Source organism: Petromyzon marinus, chromosome 31 (genome assembly GCF_048934315.1).
Source record: "Petromyzon marinus isolate PM22_M1 ecotype Great Lakes invasive population chromosome 31, UKy_Petmar_22M1.pri1.0, whole genome shotgun sequence".
NCBI classification, from domain to species: Eukaryota; Metazoa; Chordata; class Hyperoartia; order Petromyzontiformes; family Petromyzontidae; genus Petromyzon; species Petromyzon marinus.
In genome coordinates this window covers 2,467,738-2,482,469 of record NC_133697.1, presented here as the reverse complement: position 1 = coordinate 2,482,469, position 14,732 = coordinate 2,467,738, and the positions used below count along the sequence as shown (strand labels likewise).

Genomic DNA, 14,732 nt, shown 5'->3' with positions numbered 1-14,732 from the left:
CTTTTTCGCACATAGTTCACACATTCCACCACAGTTTTTAATACTTCTGCCATTTTTGGAGGTAAGGTTTTGTTGCCAACGCATGCCTGTGCAGAATACAATGCGTCACAATGATGTGTGGTGCATCGGCCTTTACTAGCGCACCAAAACCAGACTTTCTTCCCAGCATGACTGGAGCTCCGTCCGTACAAACTGCAGAAACCATATCCCATGAAAGATTGTTGTCTCTGAAGAAGTCATCCACAAGCTTCTTCACATCGGCTGCCTTCGTTGTTGTTGTAAGAGGCTTACAAAATAAAAACTCTTCTTTTATCATGTCGTCTTTCACATAGCGTACAAAAACAGCAAGCTGGCTTAGATCAGAAACGTCTGTGGTTTCGTCGAGTTGAAGGCTGAATTTTGCCGGGCTTGAAATCAGATCCGCGACTACTTGAGCCAAGATGTCTTTACTCATGTCTTCTATTCTGTCACTGACGGTGTCATTTGAAAGGGGAATTTGGGATAATTTACCTTCGGCCGCTGTTCCGAGTATCAGATTCGCCATCTTTAATGCAGCTGGTTTCACAAGTGTTTCACCAATGGTGTGTGGCTTGCCCTGCTTTGCGATCAGGTAAGCAACTTCGTACGATGCTGTCAGGATCGGTTTGTTAACAGGTACAAATCCAAGAGCAGGCAGAGTGGCCCTTTCATCGAATCTGGCTCTCTTCACCCTGAATTCAGCAAGTGTTGTGTTCTTGTATTCCCCGTCTCCATGCAGCTTCAAGAAGTGTTCCTTTAGTTTTGCCGGTGCAAGACTAGAGTTGCTCAACTTGGCGTTGCAAATCATGCAGATAGGACGCTCACTCCCATCACGTTCCGTGATACATGAGAATCCATGTTGTACATATTCGTCTGACCACTTTCTTCTTTTGCCCGACATAGTTAGTATGGATAAAATATTAAAGAAATCACACGACGTACGACAACAACAGTCACACGTTGACTACTGAGTACGCACTAAATTCCCCGCAGCGCTGATTGGCCAAGCAGTGTAGCATGATCATCTGCAGCCAGTGATGGCCAAGCGGGCCATGTGTGTCATCACAAATTTACACAATAATTCAAGTGTGTCCGGACCTCCGTGGCGGGGGCTCTGCCGAACCCCTGAGATCGACTCACCGAACCCCTGGGGTTCGATCGAACCCAGGTTAAGAACCACTGCTCTACAAAGTCAGCTGCCCGTCCATCCAAGTGCATCTCCAGCTGCTGCAACGCCTCCGCGTCCGTCAAGCCATTAAAATTCTTCACACCTCTGATGCTGCGGGCAAACGATTTCCATGACGGAATCCCCTTGCCCGTGAACGTGCATTTTATCTTAGCCTGGGGTGGGGCGCCTCTCTCCCTTGGGGGTGCGGGGGATCGTACCACCTCTGACACCAAATTGTTAGGGTCGTCGGCCCCCCGGGATCTCTCCTGCCTGCGACCCTGTCCGCGAAGTTCCGACGCCCCCAGACTCTCCACTAGTATGGGAGCTGCCGCCGCTGCACTCCTCACCGGGCGGGGAAAGGTCACCGCGCTCCTGTTCCCCCCCCTGTGCTGCCCCCCCCCCGATTCCGGGTTTCCTGCCGGTGAGGCATCATCCTCGACCGCTCTGGGACCCGCTAGCGCTTCGCCGGCACCTTAACGCGACGCTCCCCGCCCGCGCAGTCCCACGCACCAATCACACGCGGGTAACAGGGGGTTAGAGGTCGGAGGGTAAGCGACGTCGTTCGTACCCACTCCGGCGATTGGGGGGATTGGATTAAACGGGTTTAAAGGGCTATGCGATGGGCATGCGTGCCAGATGGGTATCCGCTCGCAACGTGGGAGTCCGCAGCCGACGGTTTGTAGCGCACACACCCCACGCGGCGCCGCTCCACACACGCGGCGACCACCGCGAACGGCAAGCGCACCCACGCTTCCACTCTCTTTCCACACCCTCGCAAAAACCACACCAGTCCGTTATGTAATCGCCGACGATTTATTCCACCGGGTCGGCGAGCCCTTATTTAACCGAGTCAGTCGGGGTCAGTGGGGCAGGACCAATCTATCTCTCGATAGTCGGCACTACACTCTACCTGTCCTTCTCCCCTTTACCCTCTCCGGTTTTCTTCTTAAGCTAAGTCCCAACTCCCTCTTTCTCTCCCCCCCTTACTCACGGTTCGTCATCACTGCCGGCTGGCCCTCGCGGCGCGCCGATACGTCCCACGGACGTTCGCGCGGCTGGACTCGGGAGTTGACGGGCCTGGGCTTGACTCGAGTAGCCAGATAACTTTTTCCCTTCGCCCTGACCTGCTTTATTCTTTCTACATCAAAGGGGCTACCTGGTGCCGACTCGCGGGCCAATCAGCTCGCTGGGATCACCCGCCAATCGGTAGGCCCATTTGTATCCCAGCATCCCCCGGGCCGTTGCTTTCAGCGACGTCCGCATCTAAATTTACCTGCTCAGCGGCGATCCAGCCAGAGGGCGACCCTGCTTTCCCGCCACTCGTGGCTCTGCCCTCCCCCCTACCTGCCCTGCCGACCTGTGTGCATGAGGTGCGTACTAACCGCGGTGGCGGGGCTGCCCCTCCGTGAACATGTCATTTCTACTTAAGTCACGGCGCCACGGTGTGTGTTAGCGTCGGAGGAGACCGTCCAATTCCCTGGCCGCAGGAAACCGTGAAGATTATCCTTTACGAGGGCTTCTGGGTGAAAACCTGTCGGCCATGGTGTCTCCCCACGCGCTCAAATGGTGGGGGGAGTGCGTGCGTGTGTGTTCCGGTGGGGGGGGGTGGGGAGGTGGTGGGGTGGAGCAATGTCGGCCTCGCCGCTCGGGGCGGCGAGATCGCAGGTGGGCCACCCGCCGATCGGCACCGTGGCGGCGGCATCACAGCTGCAAGTGTCCGGGGATGATCCTCGTCTTCTTGTTGTCGCGGGCGGCATTGCCAGCCAGCTCGAGGATCTCGGCAGAGAGGTACTCGAGCACGGCTGCCAGGTAGACGGGAGCTCCAGCGCCGACCCGCTGGGCGTAATTGCCCTTGCGGAGCAGCCTGTGAACGCGGCCCACGGGGAACTGCAGGCTTGCGTGGGAAGAGCGGGCCTTTGCCTTTGCGCGAGATTTGCCACCGGTCTTGCCGCGTCCTGACATGGTTAGGGGACCGAGAACACTAAAAGCACTGGGGACTAAGCAAGAACGAGTTGTGATGATCATCCGCACCCCCTTGAGCGACTTTTATAGCTGCGAAGAGGATCGTAGAGCACGTCGCTGCTGAATGGCTCCTCTCGGTCGGTCCCGCCCTCTCCTGAGAGACCAATGAAAAGCCGGGACGCGAGGATTCAATGTTGACTTTAAACAGGTCCCTGCAGGGTGGGCTGGTAGGAACATTGGAATTTTGCGCAATTTTATTTTTACACCCCAACAGCACGAGATTTCACTTCGTTAAAGTATTGAAAGGGGACGGACGGACGGACACAGTAATCTATTGCAGGCTGGTACACTCAGTTTACAACTTCGTTCCTACCAGTATTATATATATATCCATATATATAATTTGTATGCGGACACATCTTATGAATGAAACGATGCGATACACGTACTTAATAGGTTCAAGTATTAAGCATGATAGAGTTAACCGTAAACAAATTCAGCGGCAAGCTGATTCCGCCACTATCAATGTATTATTTATAATCATAATTTGAGGGACATAATTTGTTATAAGAAATCATAGTGATAGCCTTGAGCTCATGATTGATATCCCACGCACCTATACGGTGTATATATTAATTTAACCGCCTATTCAGGCAAATGCCTAGAAATATATGTGCGTGAATAACTCAGTCTCTTAGTTTGCAAAATGCGAACGTATTTTCAGCTTGAGCTTTAAACAACGTTTAATAGTTCATGTATTTCACCGAAATCAGCCGTTTACTGTACATTATGTAGACATGGTTTCACAACGCTTAAATACAACACGGACTTGTGATATTGCAAAATATGAGCAGAGGGGTATAGAAAATGAACTTGGTCGCTTAAGCCTTGCGACTCATGATAGCCGTGACTGGCAAACGAAGGTCGCCGTAACAGGCATGCGGACTTTAAAGGACATACAAGTTAGCTTTTTCATGCGAAAGTGGTGGCTCTGAAAAGAGCCTTTATGTTGTGCTTTGAGGGCCGAGCTGGGCGATCAAGCGCGCTCGCCACGAATGCGGCGGGCGAGCTGAATGTCCTTGGGCATGATGGTGACGCGCTTGGCGTGGATGGCGCACAGGTTGGTGTCCTCGAAGAGCGCAACAAGGTACGCTTCGCTGGCCTCCTGCAGAGCCATGACAGCGGAGCTCTGGAAGTGCAGGTTGGTCTTGAAGTCCTGCGCGATCTCCCTGACGAGGCGCTGGAAGGGCAGTTTGCGGATGAGCAACTCGGTGGACTTCTGGTAGCGGCGGATCTCGCGCAGAGCGACGGTGCCGGGCCTGTAGCGGTGAGGCTTCTTGACGCCGCCCGTGGCCGGAGCGCTCTTTCGGGCTGCCTTTGTGGCGAGCTGCTTGCGTGGAACCTTGCCGCCCGTGGACTTACGAGCCGTCTGCTTGGTGCGAGCCATGGCTTGGTGAGAGCAAAGATATTCTCACAGGCGGGGAGAAGACGGCTTATGTAGCGCAGAGCGCGCGCTCACTGGTCAGCGGAGTCGTGACGTGCGAAGGGGCGCGTGCTGGTTGGTTGGCAGCGTGCACTGATCTCGAGTCGTGAACTCTTCCTGCCGGTGAGGCATCACCCTCGCCCGCCCTGGGACCCGCTAGCGCTTTGCCGGCACCCAAGCGCGACGCTCCCCGCCCGCGCAGTCCCACGCACCAATCACACGCGGGTAACAGGGGGTTAAAGGTCGGAGCGTAAGCGACGTCGTTCGTGCTCACTCCGGCGATTGGGGGGATTGGATTAACGGGTTTAAAGGGCTATGCGATGGGCATGCGTGCGAGATGGGTATCCGCTCGCAACGTGGGAGTCCGCAGCCGACGGTTTGTAGCGCACACACTCCACGCGGCGCCGCTCCACACACGCGGCGACCACCGAGAACAGCAAGCGCACCCACGTTTCCACTCTCTTTCCACACCCTCGCAAAAACCACACAATTCCGTTATGTAACCGCCGACGATTTATTCCACCACGTCGGCGAGCCCTTATTTAACCGAGTCAGTCGGGATCAGCGGGGCAGGACCAATCTATCTCTCGATAGTCGGCACTACCCTCCACCTGTCCTTCTCCCCTTTACCCTCTCCGGTTTTCCTCCTAAGCTAAGTCCCAACTCCCTCTTTCTCTCTCTCTCTTACTCACGGTTCGTCGTCACTGCCGGCTGGTCCTAGCGGCGCGTCGATACGTCCCACGGACGATCGCGCGGCTGGACTCGGGAGTTGACGGGCCTGGGGTTGACTCGAGTAGCCAGAGAACCTTTTTCCCTTCGCCCTGACCCGCTTTATTCTTTCTACATCAAAGGGGCTACCTGGTGCAGACTCGCGGGCCAATCAGCTTGCTGGGATCACCCGCCAATCGGTAGGCCCATCTGTATCCCAGCATCCCCCGGGCCGTTGCTTTCAGCGACGTCCGCATCTAAATTTACCTGCTCAGCGGCCCTCCAGCCGGAGGGCGACCCTGCTTTCCCGCCGCTCGTGGCTCTGCCCTCCTACCTGCCTGCCCTGCCGACCCGTGTGCGTGAGGTGCGTACTAACCGCGGTGGCGGGGCTGCCCCGCCGTGAACATGTCATTTCAACTCAAGTCACGACGCCACGGTGTGTGTTAGCGTCGGAGGAGACCGTCCAATTCCCTGGCCGCAGGAAACCGTGAAGATTATCCCTTTACGAGGGCTTCTGGGTGAAAACCTGTCGGCCAGGGTGTCTCCCCACGTGCTCTAATGGTGGGGGGAGTGCGTGCGTGTGTGTTCTGGTGGGGGGGGGGGTGGGGAGGTGGTGGGGTGGAGCAATGTCGGCCTCGCCGCTCGGGGCGGCGAGATCGCAGGTGGGCCACCCGCCAATCGGCTCCGTGGCGGCGGCATCACATAGCCCCCCGAGGTGCCAGTCCCCGTCCCGGGTTGACTGGAGTACCTCGCCTGGGCTGCGCACACGTTGTAGCGCTGCGGGGTCCGGGGGATCCGCCCGGATCTCGTGGCTGGCCTCGGGGGAGGTGGCTCCATCCTCGGGGTTTCCTGCAGGGGTCTCCTTCTCCACTCCAGTGGCTCCTCCTGTCCCTCGGCACCTGGGGGCTGGGGAACAAACTCCGCGGCAGCGGGGTTTAAGGGGCGGCGTCCCCGCCGTCCTCTGGCGGGGCCGGGACGCCTCGGGGCTGGGGGCCCGGCGGGGCCCATGTAGTGCGCGAGGCCCCCGAGCACGGGTGGCGCAGGGGCACCGGGATTTCGCAGTACTCGGGCAGCGAGGTTCTCCCCCGCCGGGGCTGCCCTCCATGGTTTTAAGCGGCGGACGTTAACCACCGTTTCTCGGTCCCTCTCTCCACCCTGGATTAATACCGTCCAGGGAGAGATCTGCCGTACCACGGTCCAGGGTCCCCGCCAGTAGGTGGTCAGCTTCCCCACCTGTCCGGACCCGACGCGAGGGGTGTGTAGCCACACCTTGGTGCCTGTCAAGAAAAGGGGGGGCTCCACGCGGGGTCGGGTGCTCTGCTCCTGTCGCCGATGCGCGGCCTCCCCTTGCGGGTAGGCCCGGTCCCGGACCCCTCGTAGAGTCTCTATCAGATGTTCCACGGGGCGACTCCCTTCCTCCGTTTGGGGTGGAGGAATGCCGAACAGCAAATCTGCGGGTAGACGAGACTCACGACCAAACATCATTAGGAACGGGGTTTGTCCCGTCGATGTGTGCACTGTGGTGGCATAGGCGAACAGGGCGTAGGGGAGGTGTTCGTCCCAATCCCGTTGGTTTGCGGCCGCCATACGCTTGAGCTTTCCGGCCAGAGTCTGATTCATACGCTCAACCATACCGTTCGCCTGGGGGTGGTGCGCCGTGGTTCGGTCTTTCTGGATTCCGAACTCCCGGCACAGCGCCTGAAACAACTCGGCCTCGAACTCGCTACCCTGGTCGGTAAGGACTCGCTCCGGGATCCCGTGCTTATGTACATAGTGCTCCACGAACGCCCGGGCCACTACCAGGGCCGTTTTATCGGGGATGGCCACCGCCACGGGGTAACGGGTGAAGTATTCCACTGCTACGAGGATATAGTGGTTGCCCCGGTGGGATCGTGGGAACGGCCCCTGGAGATCGATGCCGACCAGCTGGTTAGTCTGACTGACGCAGAACGGCCTTAGGGGTACTTGGTATCGTGCCGGTTTCGGTCCGCACTGCTGACAAGCGCGGCAGCCCTGTACCCAGGCGGCCACATCTTGCGTCAATTTGGGCCAGAGATACTGGCGACGCAGAGTCTCCCGAGTGCGCCGTTCCCCGTCATGGCACCCCGAGCGGGTGGTCGTGTACCAGCCGTAGCAGCTGGGGTCGCACCTGGGCGGGAACACAGATGCACCCCGGCTGGCCGGCCTCGGTTAACTCCCGTACCACCCCGTTCTGCACACACAACCGGGCATACAAACCGCTCCAGGGCCCTGGTAGGGTGCTTTTCCCCTCCCGCAGGGCCGCTTCCACCGCCGCCAGATCCGGATCCCGCTGCTGGGTCTGCCTCAGCTGCTCGTCTCTCAGGCCCGGGAAGGCGCAGCCGACGTCCTCCTGGATCCGTCCGATCGGGGCGGGGTGGTCCGCTGGGTCCCGAGTCGTGGGCCCTGCGCTCGCCGGGCGGCCGACTGGGTCCGCGCCTCCACCTGTGGGGGTCTCTGTGGCGCATACCGCACTCTCTCTCGTCCCCCCGTGAAGCACGGGCAGGCCTCCTCCGCCCTCGTCTCGGCACACACCGCGGGTCGCCGTGATAATGCGTCCGCGTTTGCATGTGTCCGCCCCGCCCGGTATTCGATCTGCAGGTTGTACTCCTGCAGCTGCGCCAGCCATCGGGCCATCTGTCCCCGCGGTTCCTTGAAGGTGAGGAGGAACTGCAGAGCATAATGGTCCGTGCGCACTCGACATTTCCTGCCGTACAAATACGGCCGAAATTGTTTACACGCGAAGATCACAGCGTACAATTCCTGACGGGTCACACAGTAGTTCAGCTCGGCCCCGCTCAGGGTCCGGCTGGCGTACGCAATCACCCGTTCCACCCCTTCCTGCACCTGCGACAACACCGCACCCAGCCCGCTGCTGCAGGCGCCGGTGTCCAAAATAAAGTCGGTGGTAAAATCGGGGAAAGCCAGTGTGGGGGTGTGTGTGAGGTGGTCTTTGAGGGTGGTGAAGGCCGTCTGGCAGGCCTCCGTCCACTGATAGGGGTTCTTGGGGGAAGTGAGTTGGGTGAGGGGGCGTGCAATCTCGCTGAATCCCTTTATAAATCGACGATAATAGGTGGCGAGCCCCAAAAATGATCTTATCTCCGACAGGTTTCTTGGCTGTGGCCAATCAACTACGGCGCGTACCTTGTCCGGATCGGTGCGCACCCCCGCCTCGCTGACGCGATGTCCGAGGTACCCCACCTCGCGCTGTGCGATGTAACACTTACGCGGCTTGAGCTTGAGATGAGCCGCTCGCAGTCGCTGGAACACCTCCCGTAACCTGGACCAGTGCTCATACAGAGATCTACTGAACACGATCACATCATCCAGGTAAATCAGGCATTGCTCCTACTGCAAGCCCCGCATCACCAACTCCATCAGCCGCTGGAACGTCGCGGGCGCGTTGGTGAGCCCGAACGGGAGTACTTGAAACTCGAATAGTCCCATCGGGGTGGTGAATGCGGTTTTTGGCCGATCCTCCTCTGTCATCTCCACCTACCCAGTACCCGGACGCGAGATCGAGGGTGGAAAAATACCGCGCTCCGGCGATGCTGTCAAAGGTGTCGTCGATGCGCGGTATGGGAAAGGCGTCGCCGAGGGTGACTGCGTTTAGTTTGCGGTAATCGACGTAAAACCGGGCTGACCCGTCCTTTTTTGTTACTAGCACCACCGGGGCAGACCAGGGGCTCGCCGAGGGCTGAATTATGTTGTCGCGGAGCATGTCCCTGACCGCCTCTTTGATCTGGGCGCGTTCGGGTGCGCCCACGCGGTACGCAAGGAGTTTTATGGGTCGGGCGGCCCCGGTGTCGATTTGGTGCTTAACGAGATCTGTGCGACCCACGTCTGAATCGTGTTCGCTGAACACGTCGGCGTACTCCCGCAGTAACCCGCGTAGCTGATCGGCCTCTCCCTTGGGTAAATCTGCCCATGGTACGTGTACCGCGTCAAGAAGGGGGACGACCTCGTCGTGGGGAGTCGGGCCGACTCGCCAGGCCAGGTCTTGTTGGTCCTCGGGGCGACCGGGGTCCTCCGCCCAGAGTGCGAATACCGGGTCGCTGGAGTGGCGCGCGTGTAGGGGGTGCACGGTGGCTACTGTGGTGCGCCGTCCTAGTATTGCTGGGGTGCCGTGGGGGTTAAACACACGCATAAACAATCGGCCCCCATCGGCGTTTACCAACGTGGCTGAACCCACAACCCCGTATCGTTTTGCCAACTCCGGGTGAGGAGTTATCATTACCTCCCCCGATGGTCGGTGCGCGGGGTCGGTGGAGGGTGTCGCCACAGGCACCAGCATCTCGGCGAGCGGCCCGATGGTGACGGCCGTCGTCAGGGTAGCGGCAACGGGTGTGAAGCGGGGGCGATTCGGCTCCCGTCCCAGGAATGGAATCCGTTCCCCGCTGCCTTCCACGGTGGCGCACCGCTGTCGGGGCTGCACGTTGAGCCCCAGCTTTTCCAGGTCGGTACCTGCGATACACTCGTGGCACAGCACACTCGAGACGTAGAACTCCTGGGTGCACACCTGGTGGCCTACGCGGACCTCCAGGGTGGCCCTCCCCAGGAGCCCTATTCCGGCTCCGCTCGCCGTGTGCAGTGCGCGGTCCGGGGCCTGCAGGCGGCTCACGTCGACCCCGACCGCGCTGCAGTGCGCCGCGCTCAAAAGCGAGGCCACCGCCCCCGTATCCAGCAGGATCCGGGTACGCATTCCGTTAACCTGCCCTTCTACCAGCGACGTGGCCCCCGTGATTCCTGCCACCAGCTCCCGTAGCCAGTCGCCAGGAGTCACCGCGTCCACGGGCGTTGTCGCTGGAACCTGTGTGAAGATCACTCGCTCGCCATTATTCCCACTGTCGTGGATATGTGTCGGGACCGTGTCGATTGCCCCCCTAGGTGGTCCATTCTCTAGGGGGCGTTGGCGTTTAACCCTTCGGTATATCTAGCGCGGGCGATCTGTGGGCAGTCTCTCATCAGATGCCCCTGACGGCCGCACATATAACACGCCCGGGGGAGGGGGGGTGGCGGCTCCGTAGTGGGCACCCTGCCCGCTCCCTCTCCCCCCAGTGCGCCGCTGCCCAGACTCTGCTTCTAGTCGGGCTATCCTCCCAGCTAGCCCCCCCACCGTGGAGCGCATCTCACCCATCTCGGACTGGATGGTCCCGACGGAGGACTGCAGCTTGGTCATACTTCAGTCCATTTTGTCCTCCATCCCCCCGATGCTGGTCTGTATCCCGCTACCCATCCGGGCATTGCCTCCCGGGGTCTCGGGGGCTCCCTTGCCTGTCCCCTTGTCGCGATGGCGAGCTCCTCCTCCTCGTCGGAGAGTAAGCTCGCCACGGCGCACTCCCGTCCCCGCCCTCGCGGCTGCGTGCGCTCACAGGAGAGCTTCTCACATTTACGCGCGCGCTCGACAAGGGTGTCGAAGGGAAGGCGCGCCCCGTCTACATTTGGTTGCCACCACGGGGTACGCATCAAATATCGCTGTACCTTCCCGGCGGCAAGGTCATCAATTATTTTTGCCTCAAACTCTGGGTGCGCGATCCGGGTTAGTGCGCGCACGTCCTCGGCATAATCTCGCAGATCCTCACCGGGTTGGCGGCGGCGCGCCTCTAAGGCCGCCTGCGCCTCCTCCTCATCATGCGTGCCCAAGCGTAGTTCAAGCCGGCGCATTAATTTCCCCCACTGGGTTTGTGCGCTTGCGGGCAAAGCCTCTACAAAGTCGGCTGCCCGCCCATCCAAGTGCATCTCCAGCTGCTGCAACGCCACCGTGTCCGTCCAGCCATTAAAATTCTTCGCACCTCTGATGCTGCGGGCAAACGATTTCCATGACGGAATCCCCTTGCCCGTGAACGTGCATTTATTCTTAGCCTGGGGTGGGGCGCCTCTCTCCCTTGGGGGTGCGGGGGATCGTACCACCTCTGACACCAGATTGTTAGGGTCGCCGGCCCCCGGGATCTCTCCTGCCTGCGACCCCGTCCGCGAAGTGCCGACGCTCCCAGACTCTCCACTAGTGTGGGAGCTGCCGCCGCCGCATCCCTCCCCGGGCGGGGAAAGGTCGTCGCGCTCCTGTTCCCCCCCCTGTGCTGTTCCCCCCCGAGTCCGGGTTTCCTGCCGGTGAGGCATCACCCTCGCCCGCCCTGGGACCCGCTAGCGCTTCGCCGGCACCCAAACGCTACGCTCCCCGCCCGCGCAGTCCCACGCACCAATCACACGCGGGTAACAGGGGTTTGAAGGTCGGAGGGTAAGCGACGTCGTTCGTGCTCACTCCGGCGATTGGGGGGATTGGATTAACGGGTTTAAAGGGCTATGCGATGGGCATGCGTGCGAGATGGGTATCCGCTCGCAACGTGGGAGTCCGCAGCCGACGGTTTGTAGCACACACACTCCACGCGGCGCCGCTCCACACACGCGGCGACCACCGAGAACAGCAAGCGCACCCACGTTTCCACTCTCTTTCCACACCCTCGCAAAAACCGCACCAGTCCGTTATGTAACCGCCGACGATTTATTCCACCGCGTCGGCGAGCCCTTATTTAACCGAGTCAGTCGGGATCAGCGGGGCAGGACCAATCTATCTCTCAATAGTCGGCACTACCCTCCAGCTGTCCTTCTCCCCTTTACCCTCTCCGGTTTTCCTCTTAAGCTAAGTCCCAACTCCCTCTTTCTCTCTCTCTCTCTTACCTACGGTTCGTCGTCACTGCCGCTGGTCCTCGCGGCGCGTCGATACGTCCCACGGACGTTCGCGTGGCTGGACTCGGGAGTTGACGGGCCTGGGGTTGACTCGAGTAGCCAGAGAACCTATTTCCCTTCGCCCTGACCCGCTTTATTCTTTCTACATCAAAGGGGCTACCTGGTGCCGACTCGCGGGCCAATCAGCTCGCTGGGATCACCCGCCAATCGGTAGGCCCATCTGTATCCCAGCATCCCCCGGGCCGTTGCTTTCAGCGACGTCCGCATCTAAATTTACCTGCTCAGCGGCCCTCCAGCCGGAGGGCGACCCTGCTTTCCCGCCGCTCGTGGCTCTGCCCTCCTACCTGCCTGCCCTGCCGACCCGTGTGCGTGAGGTGCGTACTAACCGCGGTGGCGGGGCAGCCCCGCCGTGAACATGTCATTTCTACTCAAGTCACGGCGCCACGGTGTGTGTTAGCGTCGGAGGAGACCGTCCAATTCCCTAGCCGCAGGAAACCGTGAAGATTATCCCTTTACGAGGGCTTCTGGGTGAAAACCTGTCGGCCAGGGTGTCTCCCCACGCGCTCTAATGGTGGGGGGAGTGCGTGCGTGTGTGTTCCGGTGGGGGGGGGGGGGGGTGGGGAGGTGGTGGGGTGGAGCAATGTCGGCCTTGCCTCTCGGGGCGGCGACATCGCAGGTGGGCCACCCGCCGATCGGCTCCGTGGCGGCGGCATCACATAAACCCTCCACCGTCGTCAATAACACTTCCTTAAAATGTATGAGACGTTTCGGGCAATGACCCTTCTTTGAAGCACTCTGTAATTATTTCGGCACACACGCAGCAAACGCGAGAGGGACGCGATCTGTTGCAAGATTGCACGTGGAGTGAATAAGGTCTTGTTTTCAAGTAGAACAAGATGAACTAACTTTTAAATCGTGTGCAGCTAATCGGCTTCCAACACAATAGTTGAGTGAATGTCACCAACTAGTCCCACATTAAGAAAGTCATTTAATAATAGGGTTTTTTCCCCTTTTTTTCTTGCAACAAAACTGAAACCTTATTACAAGGATTCATGTATGCATTAACCACAATACCTGCAGTCAAAATGCAAACAAAAAACATACTATGATAATATATAAAACATTTTCGTACTGGCAAAGGAGGTCTAATGATGAAGATAAGAAAGACATTGCAAAAACAATGCGATAATTACGAATGTAAATTATTTTTAATTGAGAAGTTTAGATGGTGCACTGCAATTTTTACAAAACAAAAAAATAGTGAAAAGGCGGAACGAGCGAAAGGAGGCAAAGTGAGTAAAGCTGTCTGGAATCAATACATTTTTAGACTAAATACCATATTTGGCACCAGTAACATGATGACGGAATGAAGACGTGCAACATAATCAAAATTGGAGTTTCGTCAAGAATGCATCGATTTTGAATCTGGATTTAGATTAGAATCGGCAGCGAGAATGCGGACGTCGCTGAGATTACTCTGCACTCAGTTCGAGTGAGGGAGCTGCCACCTGCCTCGCCTGTGTTTATGATGCCTGCTTTCGGGCTCGATTACTCCCATCACATCAGGGCCGAGGCACGGCGAGCAACCATCGCCACGCTGTAAATGGGTTTGACTTACAGAATATGGCACGCATTCAGCTTCAATGTAATACACTGTCAGGTGTTAACGATTAACTTATTGAAGCGCAGCAACATCTGGTTCACTTTTTGAACTAAGTGGGTGGCTCTGAAAAGAGCCGTTAGGGTGGAGGGAATCGCGCATTGTCCGATCGGATTCACTTTTTTAGCGCAGTCCCTTTTAAGCCCTCCATCGCTCATTTCCGAAAAAAAACTTCGGTCAATTCGTGCGCGTGTACTGTAAGGTGATGGCGTCAAATAGCCTATGTAATCTGACCGCTCAAAAATAACGTTTTTTTTCTGAAAAAGACAATACTTTCTTAAAATACTAACGCCTTCAATGTATTCTAAACCATGTTTTATGATTGATGCAATGTTGGAATGCTGCTCAAACACCGTTCCCAAATTAGAGAAAAGGGGTATCTATAATGAGCAGAGCATTCGTTTAATTGCGAGTCATTTGGGACGAGGGCCACGAGACGACGGTGTCCTTACTAATAACACAACCCCTGTGTACGACTGAACGAGCTCTTTGCAAGCAAGTGGGTGGCTCTGAAAAGAGCCGTTGTTGTGGTGGTAGAGGCGGCGGCGCGTTCACTTCTTTGCCTGAGAGGTCTTCTTGGGCAGCAGGACGGCCTGGATGTTTGGCAACACACTGCCCTGGGGGATGGTCACGCCGCCCATGAGCTTGTTCAGCTCCTTGTCGTTGCGCACGGCGAGCTGCAAGTGTCGGGGGATGATCCTCGTCTTCTTGTTGTCGCGGGCGGCATTGCCAGCCAGCTCGAGGATCTCGGCAGAGAGGTACTCGAGCACGGCTGCCAGGTAGACGGGAGCTCCAGCGCCGACCCGCTGGGCATAATTGCCCTTGCGGAGCAGCCTGTGAACGCGGCGCATGGGGAACTGCAGGCCTGCGCGGGAAGAGCGAGACTTTGCCTTTGCGCGAGATTTGCCACCGGTCTTGCCGCGTCCTGACATGGTTAGGGGACCGAGAATACTAAAAGCACTGGGGACTAAGCAAGAACGAGTTGTGATGATCATCCGCACCCCCTTGAGCGACTTTTATAGCTGAGAAGA

The 14,732-nt window shown here is 58.1% G+C and overlaps 3 protein-coding genes across 3 annotated transcripts in view; all 3 read right to left on the bottom strand.

The window, feature by feature from the left end:
* The window catches only part of LOC142929414 (histone H2A-like), a 30,199-nt gene extending 27,051 nt beyond the window's left edge, over nucleotides 1–3,148 (bottom strand). The window contains exon 1 of the mRNA XM_076070832.1: nucleotides 2,892–3,148. Within this exon, the coding sequence (XP_075926947.1) occupies nucleotides 2,892–3,148 (257 nt within the window). The remainder of the gene's footprint in view (nucleotides 1–2,891) is intronic.
* A 1,008-nt stretch (nucleotides 3,149–4,156) lies between these two features.
* On the bottom strand, nucleotides 4,157–4,595 carry LOC142929413 (histone H3-like). Its single transcript, XM_076070831.1, has one exon. The coding sequence runs from the start codon at nucleotides 4,593–4,595 to the stop codon at nucleotides 4,185–4,187; it is 411 nt and encodes a 136-aa protein (XP_075926946.1). The 3' UTR covers nucleotides 4,157–4,184.
* Nucleotides 4,596–13,810: 9,215 nt separating this feature from the next.
* On the bottom strand, nucleotides 13,811–14,719 carry LOC142929412 (histone H2A-like). The gene has a single exon (XM_076070830.1). It carries the CDS (start codon nucleotides 14,694–14,696, stop codon nucleotides 14,253–14,255), a length of 444 nt encoding a protein of 147 aa, XP_075926945.1. The 5' UTR covers nucleotides 14,697–14,719; the 3' UTR covers nucleotides 13,811–14,252.
* Nucleotides 14,720–14,732: the final 13 nt, after the last annotated feature.